Consider the following 24,818-nt stretch of genomic DNA (forward strand, 5'->3'; position numbering starts at 1 on the left):
TTTTGACTAAAACAATGTTAGCTTTTTTAAATTGTGAAAAATGTGGATTGGCTGCCAACCAGTCCAAGGTGTACCTCTTGCAAAAAGTCAGCTTGGATAGGCGTGATAGAAAATGGATGCATGGTTTGTTTCAACTCTTTTACTTTGGACACAAAGTTGGACAGAACTGAAAAGGACTTCACACAATGTCTGTAAAAGTATTTACAAGGTGGACAAAAACTACAGTTTCAATCTAAAAAGCTTTTTTTTCTTTTTTTAAAAATGTGCAATTTCCCGTTCGTCAGCATGCACGCGCGCACGCACACACAAGAAAACACCTGCGTGAGCTTGAAGCTCCTTCAGTAGCGCATACAAACTGATCATCTTTCAGATTTATCAATAAATACTTGCAACACTCCCTATAGGATGCATGCAGGTCACATGACTGATGAGGGGTGGGGAGTGATCAGTAGTCGCACACATTTTTGACAGTGCTGAATGTCAGCACGCGCACAGTCTCTCTCGCATATACACACGAACACACAAATTGCTACAGTTTCAACATCCCGACAAAACATGGGAGTGGCAGCGACGGGGTGTGACAGTGCCAAGGTACTACGGAGTCACGGTGGGGGTAACGCAATAAAAACAGCCGACGTGTCTTTGATGTTTCAGTCATCTCGGGTCAAGTTATTCTAGCATTTGGAGTCTCTCACAGTAGAGTAACACTTGCTCCTGTAGGTCCGTTTAGTGCAATCGGGGCGGGGGGGGCCCGTAAAAATCAGTTGGCGTCCCAGTTAGCGCTAGTGTCAGGTCCGGACGTCGGGGGTTTAGCGTTCAGGAACCCACCCCCTGGGCGGCGTGTGCCCCACCTTGGACATCAACAGGGGACAAATTGCCACCTCGATGAGGGGCGTTGGAAGAACCCAGAAAGCCGTTTCAGCATGTATTCGATTTCCTTGAGATCCAGCTTAAGGTCCGTGTACTAGTATGCTCAATGTCCTCACTCGTCACTGGATATCAAGTCTCAGGTCTGGATGTTGGGGGGTTTGGCGTTGAGGAGCCCCCCTAATTTCAGGAGGGGCAGGGTGGCGTGTCCCACCTTGCCCAGGTAGCGAGGCAAGGCTGTGCCGGCGCCCCCTATTGGGCAGCAACAACCCCACGCTGACACTTCCCCTGTGCCCTCAGGATGGGGTAAGGTAAGAGGGACGGGGGGCCGTGGGTTTGGAGGGGGTGACCGAGGGAGGTGCCGGAACAGACCGGCGTCAGGTGGCGCGCCCGAATAAGCCGGCAAATTTGTTTGGGATGCAACAGTTGGCAGGGCGTCCCATTTGTCGCCGTGGGTAACACGCGGTAGGCAACCTCTGAAGGCATCAAAATGCCTCCCCGGTCCTGAAAAATTAACGAGGGGAGGAAATTCTAGAATTGGTTGCGGAAGGTGGCGGGAACCGTAGTTTGGAGGCGTACGGAAGGCGGCTCCTCGGTACGCCGCCCCGGGGTCCTCCCGGGGTGCTGCTGTCAGAGGCTGGTCCCGGAGGCGCTGGAGTCGGGGAGGTAGGTTGTGACCACGCGGTAGCCCTGAGCGCGGCGGATCATGTCGCGGATCTCGCCGTTGAGCTCCAGCAGCTTGGAGCAGATCAGGCCCAGATCTTGACGGGAGCCCACCAGGGCGATAGTGCCCGTCTGGCCCAAAGTCTGGTGCCGGAAGTATACGTTGAGCAGAGTCTGGACTTCCCTCTCGGAGCCGCCACCAAAGACGCCGTGAGGCCACCGACGCCTGGAACAAACACACAATAAGATCTCTAAATCTAGCTTTTACATTGTGACATCTTATTTAATATTTCCTCCCTTTTGTGTACCTGCACTCCTGAATGTAACGGACGGCCTTGGTGAATTCCTGATTCCTGAGACACTCCAGTATGGCCTTGACCGCCGCCTCAGATGACGGGAAGCTGGGCACCACCATGGCGGCCATGTGGGCGGCATGGGCGTGGAGCGAGTGGGCCGAGTGTTCGTGCTCCAGGTCGCTGGCCACCGCCGCCTCCGCCGCCTGCAGGCTGGCGCGAAGCTCGCTCAGCTCCCGAGACATGTTCAGCAGCTAAGACAAAAACAATGGATATGTGACTTATTTTGAATTTTCCCTTCCTGGACATGTCCCTCTACATTTGCCCATACAGTTCAGTTTAGTTCCAGGAACTTCAAGTACCAAGTTCTTGCAACTTGAAGTGGAAGTAGGACTGAAAACATCCTTCTCATTTGTAGTGGAAACGCTCACCTCGGGCACGGAGCTGATGGCGTGAACCTGCCCGATGAGTGAGCAGTAGGACTGGAAAAGCAGCAGCAGTTGGAAGTGCAGCTTGTAGAGCCTCTGGCACAGCTCCAGTTGCTGCGAGAATGAAAAAGAACATCAGTCGGATGCAACGGACACGACGACGACAACGGCGGCATCAAAACGTGATTGTGGCGAACGCGCATGCAGAATTGATGAGCGTTTTTATTCGGAGAGAGCAAAGAGAAGAACTTACAGCCAGAGACTCCATTTGCTAGACAGCGTGAAAACGTGTTAGAGGAAGAAAAGAGTGTCAGTCAGACACATGCCAACTCACACAGCTAGCACCAATGATGCCAACTCGGTTGTCAAGCTCTCACAGGAGACATATTATGCATTTTTTCACAATAACATCACAGTTGGGCTTATTTGCATAACTCCACCCCATATTGCGTTTCTGAGCTAATGACTTCATCTAGACCAAGTTGGACCAAGTTACAGAGCGAAAGAACACCTTTGCTCGAAGAACTATCACATCAAAACCAAAAGGTAAACAGCAGTGCAGTGTTAGCACAGACTTGCGTTAGCTTCTGATACAAATCTTGTAATGTTTGGCTACGTTATCAACGTAAGGGTGGGGGCTATTTGTGTTTGGCAATGTAATTCGCCTCGCCTCTACATTAATTGATTTTGACACCAATTCATTAATTGGTGTCTTGGGCATGAAATATATCCAAAGGTGGCTTCACACAAGGTAATTCAGTGTTGTTTGATGCACAGATTAGCTTTATAGGAGCGCAAGCTTCTGAAACGCTGCACTGACTTGATTGCTTTGTGAAGAAGTGTATGTGTGTCTAAAAATATGTCTATCATATTTCATCCTTGGGGTATTTCAACAAACGCATGCCACGGAGATAATATTACACCTGGGAACCTTTTCAAATTATGAAAAAATGCAGAAACCGTCTTGTTTAAATAATATCACAAAGCCAACCGCAAACAGGAAACAAGAAACAGGAAGTGTACACGTAAGTGTTCCCTACTTTCTCCTCGGAGTCTCCGGGCTGGCAGGTGACCACGCTGTCGCTGGGGCACCTGGGAAATGTGTCCTTACAGCTGCGCAGCCACTGAAGGAAACAACAAACGACAGGAACTTTTAGTTCATGGTACTAATGTAGCATATCACAGTTATGGTTTTATACAACTAGTGTACCATGTTGAGATCATATTTCATGATTAATATAGCATAATTCATGTATTTACATCCAATGTATCATAATTAATGTTCTGTACTTGTAGTTCCAGTAAGTTTTAGTTTGCTGCAATAATACAATTTCCATTACACTGGGAGTTCCTGGAACTTTTAGTTTATGGTACATGCACTTCTAGGAACCACTTGTAGTTCCAGCAACTTTTACTTCTTGATACATGTTTTTGGTACTTGTCGTTACAAGAACTTTTAGTTGTTGGTACTTGTAGTTCCAGGAACTTTTAGTCTGTAGTAATTCTACTCCCATTACACTTGTAGTTTCTGGACCTTTTAGTTCAGGGCACTTGCAGTTCCAGGAACCTTTAGTGCTTGAGACTTGCAGTTCCAGGAAGTTTTAGTTCTTGAGACTTGCAGTTTCGAGGACGTTTTAGTTCTTGGTACAGTACTTGTAGTTCCTATGGTCCAAACACACAATGGTCCTCGCAAGTTTTACCGTGACAGCCGCATCCTCCCTGGTGTTGTAGGTGTCCAGGTACTCCTGCAGCTCCAGCGCGCTGAACTTCATCTTCTCTAGGAGGCCGTAAGACATGATCTGAAAAGCAGGAGATTTGAGTCTCGAGCACAGAGTCAACAACCGACCTGACTCGGGTCGCTAGCGTGTGTAGAACTTACAGTGTCGGCATCGATGTAGATGGTGGGGCAGTCGGAGCAGGTGGTCAGCATCTGAGAGGACTTGAGGAACTTGGAGCCGATCCCCCTCAGGCCCTCGCCCAGGTAGGAAGCCACGTCCGTGGTCAGGGTGCAGAACTTCCCCTGGAGGTTCTGGAGATGGAGAGGTGACGAGAAGTTCAAAAGAGGTAACGGAAAGCTCCGCAAAGCAGACGGGGAGTCAGGACTTTTCCAATGGTGCCACCTCTGCCTCAATTTGAGCCGGGAAAACCCCCGGAGGAGGCCTCACCCTGAAGAGCGACGAGAAGACCTGGAAGGTGTAGACGGCGCAGGAGCCGTCCGAGTCGGTCACCAGCTGGTTGACGTGACAGCGCCACGCCTCTTCGGCGTCGTCGCACACGGCCGGCTGGAAGGCGGCCAAGATGGCGGAGAAAAACGGGGATGGTGGAGGCGGAAAGCCCAAGTCTTCCAAGTCGTCCACGTCGTCACGTAACCTGTCGCCGCGGAGATGGGAAACAAGTGTTGAGTTGGTTGGCCTCTTGTTAGGTTGTTTGGTTTCTTTGCTGCAGCGCAAATATGCTTGTGTCAATGTGACCAGGTAAGAAAATGCAACACTTTAAAAATCTGTACTTAATAACAAGAACAAAAGAACTAATAAGGCCAACAGAAGTTTTAGCCTCAATTTTTTTGTGCATCGAAAAAAATAACAAGCCAGGCTTGTATGGGTCAATTTCACCAGCAAATAAATCAGCAGGGTTTTAATTACCCGAAAAATAAATCAATAGATTATAATAAAAAGAAAAAAAAGAACAAAAATAAGTTCAGCAGAAGTAGTTTTATCCCAATTTAAAATAAATAGATTTTTTTTTAGATTTTTAAACAGTGCTATTGCAAATACTTCTTTTAAAAAGTATAATAAAAAGAATAAGAAAAAAAAAAGGTTTCTGCTGACCTAAAAAGAAAAAATGTGCAACTTTTACACAAAATAAGTTGCTCTTCACCTAGGCAGACTGTTCGGATCCAGAAAGTCCAGTGGCGGTTGGCAGTAGTCGAGCCGGCGGTCCAGATGAGGCGTCTGAGCCTGCGCCTGTCCCGGCAGCTCCAGGGTGAAACTCTCGCCGCAGTCCGAGCCGACGGGAAGCTCGTTGGTGCTCAGAGATAGCTCGTCGTCCTGAGCCTGAGTCTCCTCGTCGTCGCCGCACGCCCTTGCCTGCACCGTCAGTGTATACAAAGAAACTTTAGATGGTGTATGTCGGTGGTCCTCAAACTGGGGCCAGGCCATCGCCATGTCTTATATAAAAGTAATGCTTTGTTGCCCTTTCGTGGCATTATAATCCTCCGAAAAGTTTGAGAACCCCCGCTGTTCGTGACTGTGTGGATTCTCACGTGGAGGCCGCTGAGCTGATCGTGCAGCATTGCTCCCTGGCCCGGTGTGGTGGCGCCGAAGGACGGTGGGTCGGCGGACGTGTCGTACGACGTGGACAGAGAGTCCGTGTGGTTGGTCTCGTCCGACGGGGACAGATTTGTCTGGAAGGTAAAAGCGGGTCTGTCAGACAATGAATTGGAGAGTAACCCACAATAACATACATAGGCTTGCGATAGTACCACGTCGTGCCAAAGTACTACGTTCAAGTCAGGTGAGGAGCTTTATTGAGACAAAACTAAGGCTTTCGTGCCAAATAACTCTTTTTGAGTTAAGATTTTCTTTTTGGAAAAAATTGCGCATTGCTGCCATCTAGGTGCCAAAGAACTATGTTGAAGTATGTTGAAGAGTTTCATTTTGATGCCAACTTGTGGCATCTAGTATTCATAGCAGGCCTTGGGTCCTATTGACTATCCCTATTAACTGCAATGCATCTTGAATAATGAAGTGTGACGTTATGAGACCGTGGTCCTACACACCAGCTGCGAGTGCGACAGGCTACGGCTGGTTGAGGACTCCTCTTCCTCGGAGGACTCCTCGGAATCGTGGGGATCTTCGTGTCCCAGGCTGGGCGTGCTGCCCGAGTGCTGACTCTCCTCCAGCAGGTCGCCCAGCTCGGTGCTGTCCAGGGATCGGCGCCGTACCCCCCAGTTGAAGTTGTCCACCGTCTCACCCTGGAGTGAACGCACACAAAAACAGCAGCCGGCGGGGTGGGGGGTAGTGGGGAAGAAGGAGCGGTGATGGCGGTGAATGTTTCGAGTAGACGGCAATGTGTCACGTTAATGAGTGCCGGATGAGAAGCGGTTATTAACACTTGTGCTCACGATGCCGACGCGCTGGTTTGTTCGACCACCAAGCGACAACATTGACAGAGGTGGGAGGAAGTCACATATCGTCACTGTCAATCTTGAGGCGACATAATGCCGCACACGGCTCATGCAGCGTGAGGGAAGAAGCGGAGTTTAACCAGCTTCTCAGACAGTTCAAGTGTCCAAGAGTTACTAGATTTGTTCTTAAACTATTTTGAACACTTTCAATTGTTTAATAATGACTGCATAAGAATGACTGACAAGGTGGGGACAGACCAATAGTATCGATTTGTGAAAAAATATAATATTGAGCATATTTGTACATACAGAGTTTCCGCCCGACAGCGACGGTATGTGAAAGTCATAAGCAAGTCTCAAGCCTTTCCCTTCAAGTTTCAAGCAAGTCCAAGTTACTGAGGCAAAGTCAGGCAAGTTGAGCCAAGTCCCCACTAAATTTCAAGTAAGTCGAGTCAAGTCATTACTTGGGTTAAGCTAGTCATAAGTCAAGAAGGGGAAAATGGCCAATTGGACCCAATTTGGACATTTTCACTTAGGGTTCTACTCACTTTTGTTGCCAGTGGTTTAGACATTACATTGGACCCCCGCATACTTGCGATTTGGCACTCGTGGATTCACATATTCGCAGATAAAAAAAAAAAAAAAAAAAAAAAATGTTTTAATGTTTTTTTTTTTTCCTTCTTTATGGGGGAACCTACCCTGAAAACATTTATTGGTGTATGTGTATGTGTGTGTCCCCAAGAATATTTTGGGTTTAAAAAAAGTTTTTTTTTTTTCCCCCCAGGCAATTATAATGGCCATGAGTTATCTGCAAATTTATGCTATTCGCGGTCCGGCCTGGTCCCTGGTCTCCCTACAAACAACGGGGGTCCACTATATTATCTGTGCGTTGTGTTACCACGAGGTGACAGTAACTCTACAGTTACACAAGTTGTGTACTGACTACTTTATATTTGTCATTTCATTTTTATCATTTTTCCAGTGTTGTCCCCTTAAAAGATATAATCAAATATTTACAAAAATGTACTCACTTTTGTCAGACACTTTACTGTAGTTCCAGTCAAAGTCAAGTCTAGGCTTTTTGAAGTTTTGCAAAGCAATTCCCAAGTCCTAAAATTGGCAATTTACATAAGTCTGACTAATGTGGCTCTCATCCCCCATCTCTGAACAACAGCAACAATGGTAAAAGGAGCCAGCAACACCACCGCAGCTGTGTGAGGAAAAGCTCATGTAGATGCTGAATGTGAGGGAAACTTACCTGGAGCTCCTGGGCAGCACAGGGGAGAAAGAGAGACACTCAGTTAGACAGAGAGAGAGAGAGAGAATGACTCCATGCATTTAATAAAAAACTGTTCGTGTAGTAGGGGAAAAAAAACACTTAAAGCGGGGCAAAAACCTAAGAACACAAAGCATGACAGAGTATTAGGGCCACACTGAAGTAATATTCTGACTTTATTTTTATGCAAAGCAAATTTATTCGTGTAATATAAAAACGGTTTTTTTTTGGTCACACTTTATTCTTGGAATATTGCAATATTCCATGTTTTTTGTCCTGAAATAAATCTGGCCTTCTTTCCCTCAAAAAACGTTTTACTTCATTCTCATAATTTTAAATTTTTTTTTAAACAGAAAATACTTTATACTTGTTATATTATGATGGTAGAAATGCTAGAAAAAAATACGCCTTACAACTTCTGTTTGCAAATATTTCTTCTCCTAAAATATAAATAGTTTTTATAAAATATTTTTTCAAACAATTATTTTGATGTTACACATTCCACCACAAAAATAAAATTTCCAAGTTGAAAAAATACACTTCAATCTTCTAATCTTACAAATTTGCTCCCAAAAATATATATATATTTTCAAAAACATATTTTCTAATATTACACTTGTATTACTGTAAAATAGTAACTTTTTTTTTTAAAGTCTTAATTCTTGTAGTAATACACCTGAAAAAAAAAAAAATTATTCTGGTAATATGACTTTTTAAATCTTGAAGAATATGATTATTTTTCTAATCTCACACCTTTTGTTCTCAAAAATATATTTTTTCTGATGTGAATATTTTATTTTCAAATTACAATTTTATTATTATTATATATATAATTCTCGTAGCTTTACACCTATTTTCCTTGAAAAAATAAACATTTATTCTCATAATATTACGCCTTGACAAAAACTTTTTTTGTCGTAATATTGCAATATTTTAATATTACAAAAATAGGCATTTTTCATCAGGGGAAAAAAACCCCCCAAAAAACAAAGACATCTTTTCAATTAAATTAATTCTATTTTTGTATGAGTACAATCTTGTTTCTTGAAAAAAAAATGTTATTCTCGTAGTAAGGTTATGGCCCTAATACACCTTGGTGAGAACACGACAGAGGTTACCATGGACCAAACCCGCCCTCACCTCTCCGTCCTCCAGCTCCACATCCAGGAAGTCGAAGTCTCTGAAAACCCGGAACTGCTGCTCGCTGGCGGTGTCGTCCAGCGTGTCCTCCCTGGTGCCGCCCTCCTCTGACGACACGCCGCTCTCGCGCACCTCCATCATCATGTCCAGGTCCCCGCAGGATGAGAAGATCACCTGGTGATGACAAAAAAATGAAGAGTGAGTCCTCGCTTTAGAAATAAACATGGTTCCAGAAGAGAGTGAGGCAGCGGCTTACCGACGGGTTCTTTGTCAGTCCAACTTCTTGTCCACATAAAGAAAGAACATTTACCAGCTTCTCTCTGGTCCGCTTCTGAAGGAGAGACGGAAACAAAAACATAAAAGTCAAGCACTTGCAAAGTGTGCATATGATAGGGACATATGACAAAAAAAAAGTGATGTGTTAATGTCTTTTATACACTAAGATGGAAGTTAAACAGCCAAGTCAATCTCTACTGAGCTATTTCCAAAAATGTGGCTGTGAGGGATGCCTTCTCAATTGTGACATCACAGTGGGGCAAATTTTTATTTTTTCTTGAAAAGAACGCATCTTTTCTTTTTTCCTGAAAGAGTTATGACATCTTTTTTAAAAAAAAAATTCTCTTGAAAAAATACTGTGTGCTACTAATACTTTATTTAAAACATCCAATTATTTTTTCAAGAAGAAAATCTGACACCCCCCCCCCCCCAAGAAAAAAAAGAAATTATTTAAAAAATAATACTTTTTTTCCCCCTAAAAACAAAAGGTCTATGTTAAAAATATGACATTAACCTAGAAGACTATTCTTGAAAAATATAACTTTTTCTTGAAAATACAATCATTTTTTTTGAAAAATGCATCTTTACCCCTAGGTTTTCTCTGGAAGAAAAAATCTGTATTGTTAAAAGATACAACTTATGACTTTTTTTGTCCTTAGAAAAAGAAACCACCTGACTACACTGTGAAACACGTCCAGGCCAAAAGTATGCACAGCTGACTTTTGTCAACTTTAACCTGTTTAGCCATGTATAGTACAATACCGCCACCTGAGAAGACTGCGGTTGCCTCCAGCTGACAGGAACCAAGATGGTGTTGGAGTTTGACCCTGATGAGGTGGAGGAGGTGCTGCGGGTGACGGCCATGGCTCGGGCCTTGCCCTCCCTGACGCCGGAACCCTGCAGCGCGTCAAAGCGCCGCCCAATCACTGGCGTCTGCGAGGAGAAGAAGGCGGTGAAGACACATTTCCGTACCTTCTGGAGGAAAGCGCGTCCAGCTAGGGTCAGGCAATATGGCTTTAAAATCTCAGCCCTGCCTCACCTCGGAGATGTCGAAAGTGAAGTCCAGGGTTTTCCCGGGCAGGGCCTTGGCCGAACCGTCCCACACTCGGCTCACCTCCAGGTTGGAGATGTCGCTGTGGCCGTGACCGTACGCTGGGTGCACCAGGCTGGCCGAGCGCGACACCACCAGCTTCAGGATGTTCAAGGCGTCTTTCCAGTGCACCGTCTGTGGAGATGCATATTTTAGTTTAGATTTTAAGATTGAAAAAAGATTGTTCTTTTGCTGGGCTTGTTATTCGTCTTTTTTTTCTTTTGTTTTAAAGCTGAAAAATCTAGCAAAGAAATCTTTTTAAAAAATGCTAAAAAAAAAAAAAAAAAAAAAAAAAAGAAATTGTATAAAACGTCTGTTGGCTTCCTTTATTTGTTTCCTTTTTATTGTATTTTGATTTTTTTAAAATTTGAAAACACCTCCTATACACTTTATATTTAAACGAAAACTAACAAAAAATACTTCAAATGGTTTTGTTTTTGTTTTTTTTGTTTTTTAAAAACATTCTCCTTTATGTTTTGTATTTTTCTAATTCTTTTTAACTTTTAAAACACCCCTTATACACAGAATACTTCTGTTAAGTTGCAGGTCAAATTGACTTGTTTTCAAAGTTGAAAAATCTACCAAACCAATATTTTAAAAATAGCGGAAAAACAAAACAAAAAAAAGATGGGCTAAAACATAAACCCCTCATTTCAGTTCGTTTTTTCTTTTTCATTTTAAAAATTGTATTAGAGTTTGAGCGACTCACTTGGACAAACTTCTCGATGGTCTTGGTGACGTCGGCGTTGAACTGCTTGACGTGCACAGCGCTCAGATCCATGTGGCTGAGCAGGCAGTAGATGATCTGCAGCAAGGACTGTTGCATGCTGGGAAGGCCTTTATCCAGCAGCTGCACGACACACGATCGCTACATTAGCGCTATGTCATTGGTCGGGCAGCACATACGAACAAGGTGTCCGCACCTCCGCCATGTAGGTGACCATGTTGAGCGTGATGTCTGAGAAGGCCTCGTGGAGGTAGCGGCACACCACGCTGACCCAGGAGAAAGGGTCCCGCGTGTACGAGCGCGTCTTGTACAGCGTCATCACGTGGGCCAGGTGGGATAGCTTGGTGTTCTTCTCCACCAAACAAACCTGACGAAAGAGAGGACGGTGTTTATTTAAAAACAAACAAACAAAAAAATCTGACTATTAACTTATTTAAAAAAGAAACTAGTTTTCTGAAAAAAAAAAGTTCATTTCATTGATGAAATATACGAAGTAAATGACTTGATTTGTGAAAAAAAATATATATATTCTTGAAAAATTCTAAAAAAAAGATTTTTGAAAAAATAAAACCTTTTATTTAAAAATATGACATTCTTATTAAATATAACTTTTTTCCTCATAAAAGAATTTGTAATTTTCTCATAAAAAATTAGTGAAAAGGACTATTTCTTATTATTTGAAAAATAAATTCCAGATTTTTTTCCCTCGGAGAAAAAAAACACATTTTATCTTTAATAAATACAACCTTTATAGAATAATTATGATTTCTAAAAAAAAAAAAAAATTAAGGGTTAAGGTTGGCAAATATGAGTAAGACTACAAAAAAATACAGAAAACTTTCACTATGGTTAGAGTTGATTTTCATTGAACAAGCAGTTTGCATGCTAATTGAAGCCCAAAACACAAAGACAACATACATAAAAATGCAGATATTAATCTGCACGTCACCTGCGCAATCCTCTCTGCACTCTCCTTACAGAACTGCGTGGGGTGTCCAAAATGCTGCACAAGGTGTGGCAGCAGGCACAGCACGTTGAGTGGAAAACCTGCAGGGTGAGCGCAGGTTAGCGCCATCGTGTAGAAGGAACGTGGTCGCGGAACCTAGTACTACCTAGAGATTGCGAGCTGTCCACCACGGGCACACGGGACACAGGCGTTAGCTGGCAGAAGAGCTGCAGGGTGAGGTCTGACGTGGCCTGGGAGGTGAAGCCCTTGAGTAGGAGTTGCTGGATGCCCGAGAAGCCGCTCCACCTCAGCTGAGCCTGGAGCTTTTCCAGACGCTCGCGGTTCTCCGCTCTGTCCAAAGGAACCTGGCGAAAAGGGTTGACATGGACTGTTCTTGCTCTACATTTACCAAACAAGCCTTTTAGAGCCCGCGATTCTGTTTATGGCCTTAATGATTCGATGACTTGAATGATTGACTGATTTCCATACCTTGGACAGGAGCTTGTGCACAAGACGCAGCGACATCTGGTACTCGAACTCAAAGTCAGACTCCATGAGCGAGACAGCCACCCAGAAGACGGTGGCCAGTATGGAAGACGGGTGCGAAACATGGGCGGGATCCGACAGGACGCTGGGATCGATGCGATTGGTCGACGACGTGCAGGACCCGGGGCTCCTCCCCAGCCGCGGCAGGCCGTGACTGTTGCAGGCCTATCAGAACACACACACACAAATGGATGTTAAATTAATTTAACCCACTTTAAAGTATTAAAATCTATACAAAAATTCTTGCCTGAATGCGGTCAAGGGTGGCGCTACGAGGGGGGTCGCTGGACTGGTAGCCGCACTCGCCAAACTTCTTGGGTACCGAGTAGGAGCGTTGGTGGCGCTGCGATGACAGGCCCGCTAAACCCGGGCCGGGAAAGTTGAGCTGGCCCGTGCTCTTCCGGTTCATCAGCTTGTCGCTCAGCACAAAGTCAGGGGACGACGTCCTGGAAGGGGTACAGATTAGCATTACAACTGTTAGCATCTTAGTAACCCACATATCAAAATAGTTACTGACTACATTAGGGAAAATCAGGTTTGTACTAAGATTGCTACCTTGCTAAATGTTAGCATCCTCACTGTTAGCATGTTAGCATTAAATCAAGACAGTTTTGTCCACACGGCGTAAAGAGCAGAAACTCACCTGGTTAGCGCCACCATGAGGTCGCTGTTCTTCAGACATTCTGCCAGGTTGACCACCACCGATTCCAATGTGAGCAGCACCTCCATTACATAGCCCTGACAAAAAAAGCACCTTGTGAAAAAGGAACACGGTCTGTGTCTGTTTTTTTTTCTTTTTCTTTTTTTTCTTTGGGTGGGACCTCACCTGCACCTCATCCCCGTGCTCGCCCACCACCTCCACAAGGCGCGACACCAGGTCGGACACGGCGTGGTTGTTGATTGGCTGCTTGAGTGCTCGAAATATTTGGAAGGAGCGGCCGGCGTAGTGACGGGAGGAGCTGCACAGTGCCGTCTGCAGGGCCACGTCGCTCAGCTGCTGTTCCAGGTGGAAGTCTGCATGACAAAAACAATTATGCAATCTTACTTAGTGCTTCTCTCGTTGGAGTCTTAAAGCTGTTGCGGGTCACATTGACCCACTGTAAAAGTTTAAAGGGAACACATTATCGGACATTTTTACATTTTAATGTTTGTATACAAATAGTTTTCTTTATTAAAATTTTTGGGGGAATATTTAAAATATATAATTACAATTGTAGATGTATTTAATAACCATCTTTGGAAGTTGCAGGTCAAATTGACCTCAAAGAAATATGATTTCAACTTATTCCACTGAACTTAATAAATAAATGGCAAAAAAAATAAATAAATTGTAATTGCTGGCGAGCAGTTTAGTGTGTACCCCACCTATCGCCCAGAGTCAGCTGAGATAGGCGCCAGCATGCCCGCGACTCAGAAAATGGAAGGATGGATGGTCAAATTGACCCTGCCAAAAATATACTGTAATTATTGTAATTACTTGAATAAATTCTGCTGAACTTATTATTTCCTGAACTTTTTAAAAATAGATTTTTGTTTTATGTTTAATTGCCATTTGAAATATATTTAATAGCAATCCTGTTAAGGTGCAGAAATGTTTAATGACCATTTTAAATATATTTAATAAAAATATTGTCAAGTTTTAAGTTTTCACAAGTTATAATTATTACTATTGATGAAGTTTCAATTCAGAAAATAATTTAAAATAAGAACAGCAACAAACCGCTTCCGCTGGCCTTATTTCTTCCTTTGCCTTCCTTTCCTTTCCTTTTTTTTTTTTTTTAATTGAAAATTAAATTACCATTTTAAATGTATTTGATAACCTTGTTGTTCAGTTACAGGTGAATCCCCCCCCCCCCCCCCCCCCCCCAACCAAAAAAAGAGACACTTCTTCCCCTGGCCTCATTTTTTGGTTTTTTTTCTAAAAAAAATTATTCTTAAAAATGTTTATATCTCATCATTAACCCATTTGTCATGTCATGGCACATGACCAAAATTTAAATAAATTATTCAAAAGAATATGAAATTTGCTCTGCTGGGCTAATTTTCATTACCGGTATATATTCCAAAATTATGTAATTAGAAACGTAACAAACATAACCTTGAATGGAGGACTGTACTGTAGTTGTGAAGTAAAAGGACATCAATCCTCACCTGACTTGGACTCTTTGAAGACGGAGATGACGTGGCGCAGGAAGTTGGAGAGCTGCTCGGTGCTCTTGGAGTTTGGGTTCTTGGGCGTGATGTCCTCGTGCACCCACAGTGGCCCCAAGGCTCTGAGCAACAACAACACAGTACTCCAGGCACTGCACACCCGCCACCGGTAGCACCACACATCACGTTACCTCAGGTACACTTCATGCACTTTTTAACCCTCCTGGTATGTTTGTTACGTGGCAGGACAAACTGACCGTCCAAAATGATACGGGTTACATTTTTTCTTTGTAAAATATAAATTGTACTTGTCATTTACTTTTTTTTTTCCCCACTTCAAATGACCTCACTTTCATTACTTTTCTATTTAGGATTTTTTTTTTTATTGAAAGATGTGCTGCAGGTCGTATTGACCATTTTATGAAATTTTAAAACATAGAAGGGAAAAAAAAAAAATCTTGGATTCAACTTATTTCCTCCTCCTCTTTAAAAAAAAACAACAACTAAAAATTATAATTTTTCATTTTAAATGTATTAGATAACCCTCTTGTTAAGTTGCAGGTCAAACTGCAAACAAAAAACAAAAAAAAGAATTCAACTCATTCTGCAGGTCCTATTTCTCCCCTTTTGTTTTTTTAAGTAAAAATGGAAAAAGTATTATTATAATTTAAAAATAATAATAACTTGCAAGGCAAACTCACTGATCCTCGGGTTAAACTTATTGCACTGACCTTATTTTGTTCCTCTCTTTTTTTAGAAAAATATGAAAACTAATTCTAGTCTTATATTTTTTCATGAGTAAATACAGTACAGCTGGTCACATGGACAAAGGGTCACGGTTGGTAAGAAAGCCAACATGACAGGAGGGTTAAGATGACTTTTCAATCTGTTACGTGCAGATCCTCCTCAGTAAATACACTCAAAGTGATACTAGGGATGTGCGCTTGTTTACCTGGTGGAGAGGAACTCGATGAGTTTGTTGGTCTTCTCGTCCGTCTCGTGGGGCGAGTCCTCCAAGTCCTCCAGGTCGTCAGGCGTGATCAGGGGCAGGTTGCCCACGCTGCCCGCGGTACTGCCACCGCCCAGGCTGGCCGAGGACGAGTTGGATGTGGAGCTGAGGCCAGAGTCGGCCATGGGTGATGCCTGGCACTCCCGCAGGAAGTCGGGCATGTCTGTCGGGGGTGGGGGTGGGAAGGATGGGGGTGATGAGCGTGGTCCGTTACCGAGCAACTGTCGGGGATCCGAAGATGGACAGCAAGGATCTTACTTGAGTGTTGATGGTTGCTATAGTAGCTGGATTTGATGGTCAAGGTTTTATTGTCGCTGCTCTCTCTGGTCAACATCAATACGGAGGCAATCACCTGATATGAGATGGCAACATGAGGCGGAGGTGAAAGAGGTGGGTGTAGAGGAAGACGAGTTGATGAAAGAGGAGGACAACAAGCAAGAGGAAAACGGGGAGGAGGGGCTGGAAGAGGAGGAGTCGGCCACCGTCCCTCACCTGGAAGTTGTTGTTACACGATAGTGCTATGAGTAGGTGCAGTAGGAGGCGCTTGCTGTGCTCATAGACCTCTGGCCTGTAGTGGTCCAGGCCTGATGTGGACACATACAAACAGAGAAACACTCAATAATTTGCAACTCCAGACTTAAATGGCCGACTACCTGTGCGTTTCACAGTGTAGGTTGTTTTCCGATTTCAGTGTGTACTGTCAGAATGAACATGCGTGCTGGATTTTGTGACACATTTTCAGAACTGCCTCACAGTTCTGGGGACCGGGGTTCAAATCCCGGCCCCACCTGTGTGGAGTTTGCATGTTCTCCCCGTGCCTGGGTGGGTTTTCTCCAGGCACTCTGGTTTCCTTCCGCATCCCAAAAACATGCTTGGTAGGTTGATTGAAGACTCTAAATTGCCCAAAGTGTGAATATGAGTGCGAAGGGTTGTTTGTTTCAATGTGCCCTGCAATTGGCTGGCGACCGGTTCAGGGTGTGCCCCGCCTCACGCCTGAAGATAGCTGGGATAGGCTGTGGCAGCCCGCGACCCTGGTGAGGATAAGCGGTAAAGAAAATGGATGGATGGATGGATTTTCAGAAATAGTGAGACAAGGAAAGATTGACTTGGTTGTTAAATTTAACACATGATGGGTTGGCAGACCCACAACTATTTGGATACACGCTAAGTTCTATCACATTTATCCTTTAAATGAAAAAAATGCATCCTGGCATCTTGTTGACAAAAATTATGACATGCCAGGTATGTGCATGTTAGATGTCAGACCAGTGCTGAGATGATGATTGCTTTGTGGGTACTTGTCAAAAGGGACACAAAACAACATATGCATGTCTGTGTGTGTGTGTGTTTGTGCGTCAGAGCGTGAAAGTGCACACTGACACGCTACCATTAGACGTCACTGTCAAATACCAACGCACTCACATCTCATCATTTGATCTCATCAGTGAGTGTGTTACATAAGGAATGTGTTGAGTTTGAGTGTGTGTGTATATGTGTTGGTACCCAGGAAGAGCGCGTGCAGCAGCAGGGGAAGGTGCAAAGCCCAATCTTCTCTCACACTGTGATCCACCACCATTTCCGTCATGAAAATGACGGCAATGTTACACCTAAACAACAACAACAACAACAACACAGACACACATGATCAATCAACGATACACTAAATAAAAAATTTAATATGAGGTAAAATTCTATGTATATATTTTTCATTGACTCCTTTTAATTCTGATACAAGAATCATTGACCAGTTTATAATTATAAATAATATTAAAAATGATAATTTTAAGTATCCCCTCCTTGAGTCAACTTATCGTGGTGGAGGGGTTTGTGTGTCCCAATGATCATAGAAGCTAAGTTGGGCTTTATGCCCCTGGCAGGGTCACCCATGACAAACAGGTCCTCGGTGAGGGACCAGACAAAGCACGGCTCCAAATACCCCTATGATGATTAAAAACAAAGGAAAACGGTTTCCCTTGCCCGGACGCGTGTCACCGGGGCCCCCCTCTGGAACCAGGACTGGAGGTGGGGCTCGAAGGCGAGCGCCTGGTGGCCGGGCCTGCACCCATGGGCTCAGCACATGTGGAAGGGGCCATAGGGGTTGGGTGCAGTGTGAGCTGGGCGGTGGCTGAAGGCGGGGACCTTGGCGATCCGATCCGCGGCTACAGAAGCTGGCTCTAGGGTCGTGGATTGTCACCTCTCTGGCAGGGAAGGAGCCCGAGCTGGTGTGTGAGGTCGAGAAGTTCTGACTAGATATAGTCGGACTCGCCTCCACACAGAGCTTGGGCTCTGGTACCAGTCATCTCGTGAGGTGTTGGAGTCTCTTCCACTCTGGAGTGGGCGCCGAGCAGGTGTGGGTATACTTATTGCTCAGCGCGTGTACATTGGGGTTCACCCCGGTGGACGAGAGGGTAGCCTCCCTCTGCCTTCGGGTGGGGGGACGGGTCCTGACTGTTATTTGTGCCTTTGCACCAAACAGCAGTTCAGAGTAACCACCCTTTTTGGAGTCCTTGGAGTGGGTGCTGGAGAGCGCTCCCGCTGGGGACTCCATCGTTCTGCTGGGGGACTTCAATGCTCACGTGGGCAATGACAGTGAGACCAGGAAGGGCGTGATTGGGAAGAACGGCCTGCCCCGATCAGAACCCGAGTGGTGTGCCGTTATTGGACTTCTGTGTTCACCACGGATTGTCCATAACGAACACCATGTTCAAGCATAAGGGTGTCCATACGTGGACTTGGCACCAGAACACCCTAGTTCGCAGTTTGATGATCGACTTTGTGGTCATGTCATCGTCCGAGTGGACCATGTTCCGCGCCTCCATTGCTGAGGCGGCCGGCCGGAGCTGTGGCCGTAAGGTAGTCGGTGCCTGTCGTGGCGGCAATCCCCGAACCCGTTGGTGGACACCAATGGTGAGGGATGCGGTCAAGCTGAAGGAGGAGTCGTATCAGGCCTTTTTGGCATGTGGGACTCCTGAGGCAGCTGATGAGTACCGGCTGGCCAAGCGGAATGCAGCTCTGGTGGTTGCTGAGGCAAAAACTCGGACGTGGGAGGAGTTGGGTGAGGCCGTGGAGAACGATTTCTGAACGGCTTCGAGGAAATTCTGGTCCACCATCCGGCGTCTCAGGACGGGGAAGCAGTGCACCATAAACACTGTGTATAGTGGGGATGGGGCGCTGCTGACCTCGACTCGGGACGTTGTGAGCCGGTGGGGAGAATACTTCGAAGACCTCCTCAATTCCACCGACACGCCTTCTCATGAGGAAGCAGAGTCTGGGTTCTCTGAGGCGGGCTCTCCTATCTCTGGTGTTGAGGTCACCGAGGTGGTTAAAAAGCTCCTCGGTGGCATAAGTATAATATTACCGGTATTACATATTGATAACAGTTATTAAGCCAAGCAGAAGGTTAAGGACGTCTCGCCCAGAAGGCATTTTCAAAATGTACAAGATTGCATACAGAAGCTTTCATCCTCGAGTGATCCTTCATCCCATTTTAAGATCTCTGGGGCGATGGCGTAGCGGCTAACACCCGGCGACATTCCTTCTGCGCATGGCTGAGACATTCCATTCCAGAGTTTTATCCGACGCACCTGTGAAGGGGTCCCCTGGGCGTGATGGTCTCGGGCAGGTAGTCCACCAGGGGTGCCCAGCAGCCGCCGTTGACGGGCATGGGCAGTGGCTGAGGGCGGTTCGTCTCTAGGACGCTCACCAGCCACGCGGCGTACGGTGGGAGAGGGTCGTCTAAGGAAAAAATAATGTTGAAGTTCAAAAAAGAATTACAAAATATCTTTAAAAAAAAACGAGGCCAACAGAAGAAGTACATTTTGAATTAGAGTTGATAAAACTTGTATTGGGTGTCATGGGATTGTACACGGATATCTCCTAAAGTGGATGATGCGTGTATATGATACATGATAAAAAAACAGACTACATACTCTTCTCATCCTCGTAGGAGCCTCCTGAGCTGTTGCTGTAGCGAGACTCCAGCCTGTTGTGCGCCCTGGCCCTCCTGTAACGTACACACACGTTACCATCATGCTGACATGTACACAAACTGTAATTCATAAATAAATACTGACCGCTCTTCACTCTCCCTGACTAGTTTGTTTTCGTCTGTGTCTGCCAGGTTATCCTGTCCGACCACCACCGTGTTGCTGCTGGAGGTGGTGCCTACACACACACACATACATCATATCCAAGCGTTGCGCAGGAAGTGAGTGGAGCGGTGCGGGGGCTCACCTGTCTGCGAGGTGGGCGCCTTGTTGCTGGCGGCAAAGCGGTAGAAAGGCGGGTTGTCGCAGTGCAGCACCACGGGGTTGATGGGGTCCGTCTGCTGGAGCTCGAACAGGAGCTCCTCCATGGTCTGGATGGTGTTGTTACGACACAGGTAGATCACCACCTTCTTGATCTGCAAATACAACACTGACTGATCAGCAGCAGTCATCACCACAATCATTCTATGACAAAAATGTCTGACAAAAGCAATTTCTGTGTATTATTACTACAAGTTGGACTCCTTAAACTACTATGTGTCTTGGTGATTCGTAAGAGAAGTGTTGAGTGTTTAAGGAGTGACTTTACTGACATATGGCAAGAGCGTGGTGTCACTGCTGACACCACACAAGCTGATGAGGAACTGCAGGGTGATCCTCAGGTTGTTGCTCCAGCGTTCATTGGACACCAAAGCGTTCCAGGCGCTCTCCATCTCCGGGCCCGGCACCTCGTCTCCGTACTGCGGGAACTAAAGTTGGTAAGCAGGGCAGCGTGTGTACACCTAGGGTAACAACAGCGACAGTACACGACGCGTCCCACCTTGGCCGTCATGAACATGAGGTTGTTGAGCACCAGCGAGGTGGCCTGCAGGGAGCCCCAGCCGTTGCCCCGGAGGAAGAGCGACACGCCCGCCAAACACGGGGCCGGACCTCGGGAGACCTCCTCGTCCGGCGTGCAGGGGCTGGAGGGGGGCGGCAGGAGGCCCGTGTCCACCAGCTCCATGTTGCCCAGCCAGGGCAGAAGGTAGGACAGCATAATCTGACGGCCGTTGGAGTGGGTGCTCGGGAAGCGCTGGCTCACCTCTGTGCCGCAAAACACATAGACACAGAGACAGAGACAGAGAGAGAGAGAATGTTACCAAGATGATACTGACAGGATGATGATGACACTTGGAAGGCACACCATGCATGCATGCATGGACGCACGCACAAAGGCACGGATACCTAACCCCTGTTTGTTCTGCTACTACTACTGCTTGTACTACCACTTTCTGTCACAAATTGCTGCCTCTCACAGGTGAGTGCAGGCACTTTGTCAGGTTTAACATGCAAAACGTCTGCTTTGGGGGATGAGGCTCTATTTTTCGAGTCATGTAAGACAAATATTAAAAGTGTTAAAGGGGGGTATTACTGACCAGAGAAGAGAGGCAGTGTGAGCTCCGGGTACATGCTGGCCAATTGGTTGGAGAGCTGTGACAGGTTGACGCTGTAGAGAGGTGGCAGAGGCCCGTGTGTCCCGTACAAGATGTTACCGGGCTTTTGCTCTACCATGCGCTTGGAGTATGCGCACAGCTTGGATTCCAGCACCTGAACATATATATGGCATCATATATCGTATCGTATCGTATCATATCATATATATGTCAAGCAGCCGATATAGTGTAAATGAATGCACACGCACTTGCATCAGCTGCATGGAGATCTCATAGATTTCCCTGCTGGTGTCTGACGCCTTAAACAGAACCAGGTTGAGGAGCGTCACCAGGTCACACGGGTAGTTCCTAGCCAGCCAATAGGATTAATATTATGATATTTATGATGTAACTATAGAAAGGTAGATAGATATCTATTTATAATATAATTACATATTTAGTTACAGTGGACCCCCGCATTCTCGTGGTTCGACACTCCCGGATTCACCTATCTGTAGAATCTTTTTTCAATTATTTTTTTTTTTTTTTATTATAACATTTTTATTTTACTTTTTTTCTTATCTGGGGGGAAAACCAACTCTAAAAACGCTTATTGGTGGTTCATCCCCGCTTATTCAAGATTTTTTGGGGATTCAATTCAATTATAATGGGTGTCAATTATTATTATAATTATTATATTATTATTTCGCTATTCGCAAGCTGGTCCGGTCCCTATCCCTCACGAATAGCGGGGATCCACTGCATTATTAAACAATAAAAACATTCATCAAATAAGCCCTTCAATAGTTGATAGTCATAATAGGATTTTTCATTGATTTAATGAAATCTTTGCGTATTATTAAATAATTTAAAACAAATCCATAAAGGCATTAATTAATTTTAAAAAATTAATAAAATCAATAGATTTTTTAATTGATTTAATTTCATTTTTAACTATTCTTAAATCCGAGAAAACATTAATACATCATTAAATAATTATAAATTTCAAATTAATGGGAATTTTCTATATTGATGTAATGACATTTTCGATTAAATACATTAAAACATTGAATATAAATAAATAAATAAATAAATACATGCATACATACAAAAAATGTCACAAAGTTAAGGGAATCAAAAACTTTTTAAATGATGTTCATTATTATTAAATAATAAAAACTACATAAAAAATAGATTTTATCACATTTATTTATTTTTTATTTTAAAAAAATTAAATCTACGAGTTAATCAGTTGTTTAATTTAGGAGGAAAAGCAGGATCATGATTGTCGTACCTGTTCCCACACACGGTGGCAATGGCCTTGAAGCACCCGGACGTCAGCTGATAGGATCCAGTGAAGCAGCGGTCCACGGCCCAGTTGAACAGGTTGCTCTGGTCTGGGTTCAGCTCCAGCAGCAGAATTACAACCTCGCAGCCCAGACGGTGAACCTGCAGAGGGTAACCACAAACAGTCAGGACCACTCTGAGTGTGCTTGACACGACTACTACTACTCCGATGTACCCGCTTGTCGTGGCAGGCCAAGATGTTGTCCAGCCATTTGTAGAGGTAGCCGTCGGTTGACAGACCCACGTTGTCAAACACTGGACCGCAACACAGGACAGCAGACATGGCCTGGGCGAGAGAAATCAAAAATGTCAGCACCACCAAAACAGGTTTGGAAGAAGATGAACAGGAGGGAGGCTGTCTTCCATCAAAGTTGACCTTGAGCGCACAGTACTGGTAGCGAGTGATCTGATGGTTGCGGTCGCTGTAGCGGTCCAGCGGCGTAAACATGACGCTGAAGGGCCCAGCCCATTGGCTGAAGAGGATGAAGAGGTGATGTCGCAACGACTGCTGCGGGAACAGGAGGCGACGGTGCTGGACTACTCGCACGCACACACATGCAGACAGCGTTAGAGAGATTTACTACAGGTTACAATACTACCACTACAGTACTACTACTACTACTACTACACTATTACTTCTAATTCTATTTCTTCTCCAACCACTAGTATGACAGTACTACTACTCCTTCTACTACGACTACTTCTGCTACTACTACTCCTTCTAATTCTATTACTATTTCATTTTATTCTACCACTGACTAGTACTACAGTATTTCTACTGCTACTACACTACTACTATTACTACTCCTTACTCGTGTATAATGCGCACCCATGTATAATACGTACCCCCAAAGTTGACCTCAAAATTCTGGAAAACCCTTCTACCTATGTATAGTGAATTTTTACAATGCATGATTTTGCTTCTACCCGTATGATCAAAACATCTGTATTTAGTTTTTTAATAATGATGGTTGTTGTTCATTCATCAGTCACATTAAAAAAACAACTATATTTTACACATTCTGCCAGGGTATGTAAACTTATGAGCATAACGGTACATATATGCAGTCATACAGTAGGTACCCCCTGTCATATTGGAATGAAAGTGTAGGCTACACCTTCTTTATAACCAGTAGGTGGCGGTGGAATTTTGGAATGAAAGTGTACAGCTTTTTCATAACCGCGAGATGGTGACATACATTTATAAAATGCGAAGGTTTTTTCAATTTGCCCCTATACCCATGTATAATGCGCACTACTGACTTTTGACAATTTTTGGGGGGGAAAAAATCCGCATTATACACGAGAAATTAGGGTACTACTACCCACTTGTAGTGTTACTGTGTCACTCACCGGGCACACACTGGATAAGGTTAGCCACCATGCCGCTAAAGTGGGCTCTGATGTCTTTGAGCACGTCCATCTCCTTCTCGTTCTCTGCCTCCAAGAGCATCCGCGTCAGATCCACGTACTCCAGGAACAAGGCCCCCAGTGCCAGTGACTCGCGCTCCAGTGCTCCATTGGTGCTGCGGACCGGCGGGAAGACGTCGTTAATACAGCTGTGTGAATTGTCAAACAGTGACCGTGTGTCATTTGATTTTGGGAACTGTGACACCGCAATTAGTATGCAAATAAAGGGCACCAAAAACGTTGGCATAGTACAGTATCTTTCTTCTCTACATGTGGCTAAAGATCCACATTGAGAAGAAGTATGTCTTCCTTTGCTGTTTACTGTGTCAACATTTTTTGGCACCCTTCCATCTGGTACCAGCTGCAGTGGAACAGTACATAAATAAAATGACATGGTCACTTGACACATGGTCAAACCGTGAGCATGTATAAAGTGACCGTGCCATTTGCTTTAGGTACTGTGCAGTTGGTACCCTAATGGAAAGCTGCCCAAAAAAATGGGACGGATCAGTTACTTTGGTATTTTCACATTAGGCAATGGAAACAGAAAATTGGATACTGGTTGAAATTTAGTTGCATATAATCTCAAACAGACGTCATGTTGGTTGTTGTATTGCACCTGTCACTGATGACTCCCGCATTGGCCAACAGTTCAAAGATCCTCAACAGCTGCAGCCTGAGAAGATCCCTCCTCTCCCGTCGCTTCTTGTTCTGAAAGCCGGGCGCACATATTCCACGTAATTATTACGCCAGCTATGCCTGACAGTGACTAGAGTTCCTTCATTTTCTTATACCTCAGGTCGGCGTTCCAGCGCCTCCTTCATGAGCGGATGGAGTTCTTCCATGAGCTCCCTGGAAAAAGACACCACAGGATCAGAGGAAGACACTCTTAGGACACAATGTTAGGGCTTAGCCATGTGACCTTAGAATAAAATCTCATACTTTTTTTCCAGAACATTTAGATTCCAGATTGTTCCCCCCCCCATTCACTTATATAAAAAGCAAATGACAATTATTCAAAACCAGGTTTATTTTGGTTTTATTCCCCTTCTCCATCCCGAGCCTGCTCAGAGAGGAGGCTGGGTGGCAATGAGGGAAGTGAGGATTCGGCATCAATTGACTGAG

The 24,818-nt window shown here is 44.7% G+C and overlaps 1 protein-coding gene across 8 annotated transcripts in view; it reads right to left on the bottom strand.

Annotated features, from left to right (window-relative positions):
- Positions 1 to 124: 124 nt before the first annotated feature.
- fryb (furry homolog b (Drosophila)) overlaps positions 125 to 24,818 on the bottom strand; it is a 54,130-nt gene continuing 29,436 nt past the window's right edge. For 4 of the 8 annotated variants that reach the window (XM_061751279.1, XM_061751274.1, XM_061751277.1 and 1 more), the window contains exons 23-64: positions 24,488 to 24,545; positions 24,313 to 24,404; positions 23,637 to 23,809; positions 22,660 to 22,820; positions 22,459 to 22,569; positions 22,231 to 22,385; positions 21,206 to 21,305; positions 20,940 to 21,111; positions 20,345 to 20,607; positions 20,118 to 20,264; positions 19,772 to 19,940; positions 19,612 to 19,702; positions 19,468 to 19,541; positions 19,123 to 19,273; positions 17,042 to 17,145; positions 16,031 to 16,122; positions 15,797 to 15,890; positions 15,482 to 15,701; positions 14,530 to 14,681; positions 13,205 to 13,392; positions 13,022 to 13,116; positions 12,626 to 12,824; positions 12,322 to 12,543; positions 11,999 to 12,197; positions 11,836 to 11,933; positions 11,083 to 11,253; positions 10,869 to 11,009; positions 10,109 to 10,294; positions 9,838 to 10,002; positions 9,050 to 9,124; positions 8,794 to 8,967; positions 6,030 to 6,224; positions 5,514 to 5,654; positions 5,129 to 5,337; positions 4,417 to 4,621; positions 4,131 to 4,280; positions 3,952 to 4,050; positions 3,292 to 3,375; positions 2,505 to 2,522; positions 2,255 to 2,365; positions 1,839 to 2,077; positions 125 to 1,756 (exon numbers count right to left, since the gene is read on the bottom strand). In XM_061751279.1, coding sequence (XP_061607263.1) covers positions 1,498 to 1,756; positions 1,839 to 2,077; positions 2,255 to 2,365; positions 2,505 to 2,522; positions 3,292 to 3,375; positions 3,952 to 4,050; positions 4,131 to 4,280; positions 4,417 to 4,621; positions 5,129 to 5,337; positions 5,514 to 5,654; positions 6,030 to 6,224; positions 8,794 to 8,967; positions 9,050 to 9,124; positions 9,838 to 10,002; positions 10,109 to 10,294; positions 10,869 to 11,009; positions 11,083 to 11,253; positions 11,836 to 11,933; positions 11,999 to 12,197; positions 12,322 to 12,543; positions 12,626 to 12,824; positions 13,022 to 13,116; positions 13,205 to 13,392; positions 14,530 to 14,681; positions 15,482 to 15,701; positions 15,797 to 15,890; positions 16,031 to 16,122; positions 17,042 to 17,145; positions 19,123 to 19,273; positions 19,468 to 19,541; positions 19,612 to 19,702; positions 19,772 to 19,940; positions 20,118 to 20,264; positions 20,345 to 20,607; positions 20,940 to 21,111; positions 21,206 to 21,305; positions 22,231 to 22,385; positions 22,459 to 22,569; positions 22,660 to 22,820; positions 23,637 to 23,809; positions 24,313 to 24,404; positions 24,488 to 24,545 — 6,202 coding nt within the window. In that variant the 3' untranslated portion in view covers positions 125 to 1,497. Of the gene's footprint in view, positions 1,757 to 1,838; positions 2,078 to 2,254; positions 2,366 to 2,504; positions 2,523 to 3,291; positions 3,376 to 3,951; positions 4,051 to 4,130; positions 4,281 to 4,416; positions 4,622 to 5,128; positions 5,338 to 5,513; positions 5,655 to 6,029; positions 7,645 to 8,793; positions 8,968 to 9,049; positions 9,125 to 9,837; positions 10,003 to 10,108; positions 10,295 to 10,868; positions 11,010 to 11,082; positions 11,254 to 11,835; positions 11,934 to 11,998; positions 12,198 to 12,321; positions 12,544 to 12,625; positions 12,825 to 13,021; positions 13,117 to 13,204; positions 13,393 to 14,529; positions 14,682 to 15,481; positions 15,702 to 15,796; positions 15,891 to 16,030; positions 16,123 to 17,041; positions 17,146 to 19,122; positions 19,274 to 19,467; positions 19,542 to 19,611; positions 19,703 to 19,771; positions 19,941 to 20,117; positions 20,265 to 20,344; positions 20,608 to 20,939; positions 21,112 to 21,205; positions 21,306 to 22,230; positions 22,386 to 22,458; positions 22,570 to 22,659; positions 22,821 to 23,636; positions 23,810 to 24,312; positions 24,405 to 24,487; positions 24,546 to 24,818 lie in introns of those variants that run through there. The other 4 variants (XM_061751276.1, XM_061751275.1, XM_061751281.1 and 1 more) reach the window with 4 other exon arrangements.

The sequence above is a fragment of the Phyllopteryx taeniolatus genome, chromosome 17, assembly GCF_024500385.1.
Source record: "Phyllopteryx taeniolatus isolate TA_2022b chromosome 17, UOR_Ptae_1.2, whole genome shotgun sequence".
Lineage (NCBI taxonomy): Eukaryota > Metazoa > Chordata > Actinopteri > Syngnathiformes > Syngnathidae > Phyllopteryx > Phyllopteryx taeniolatus.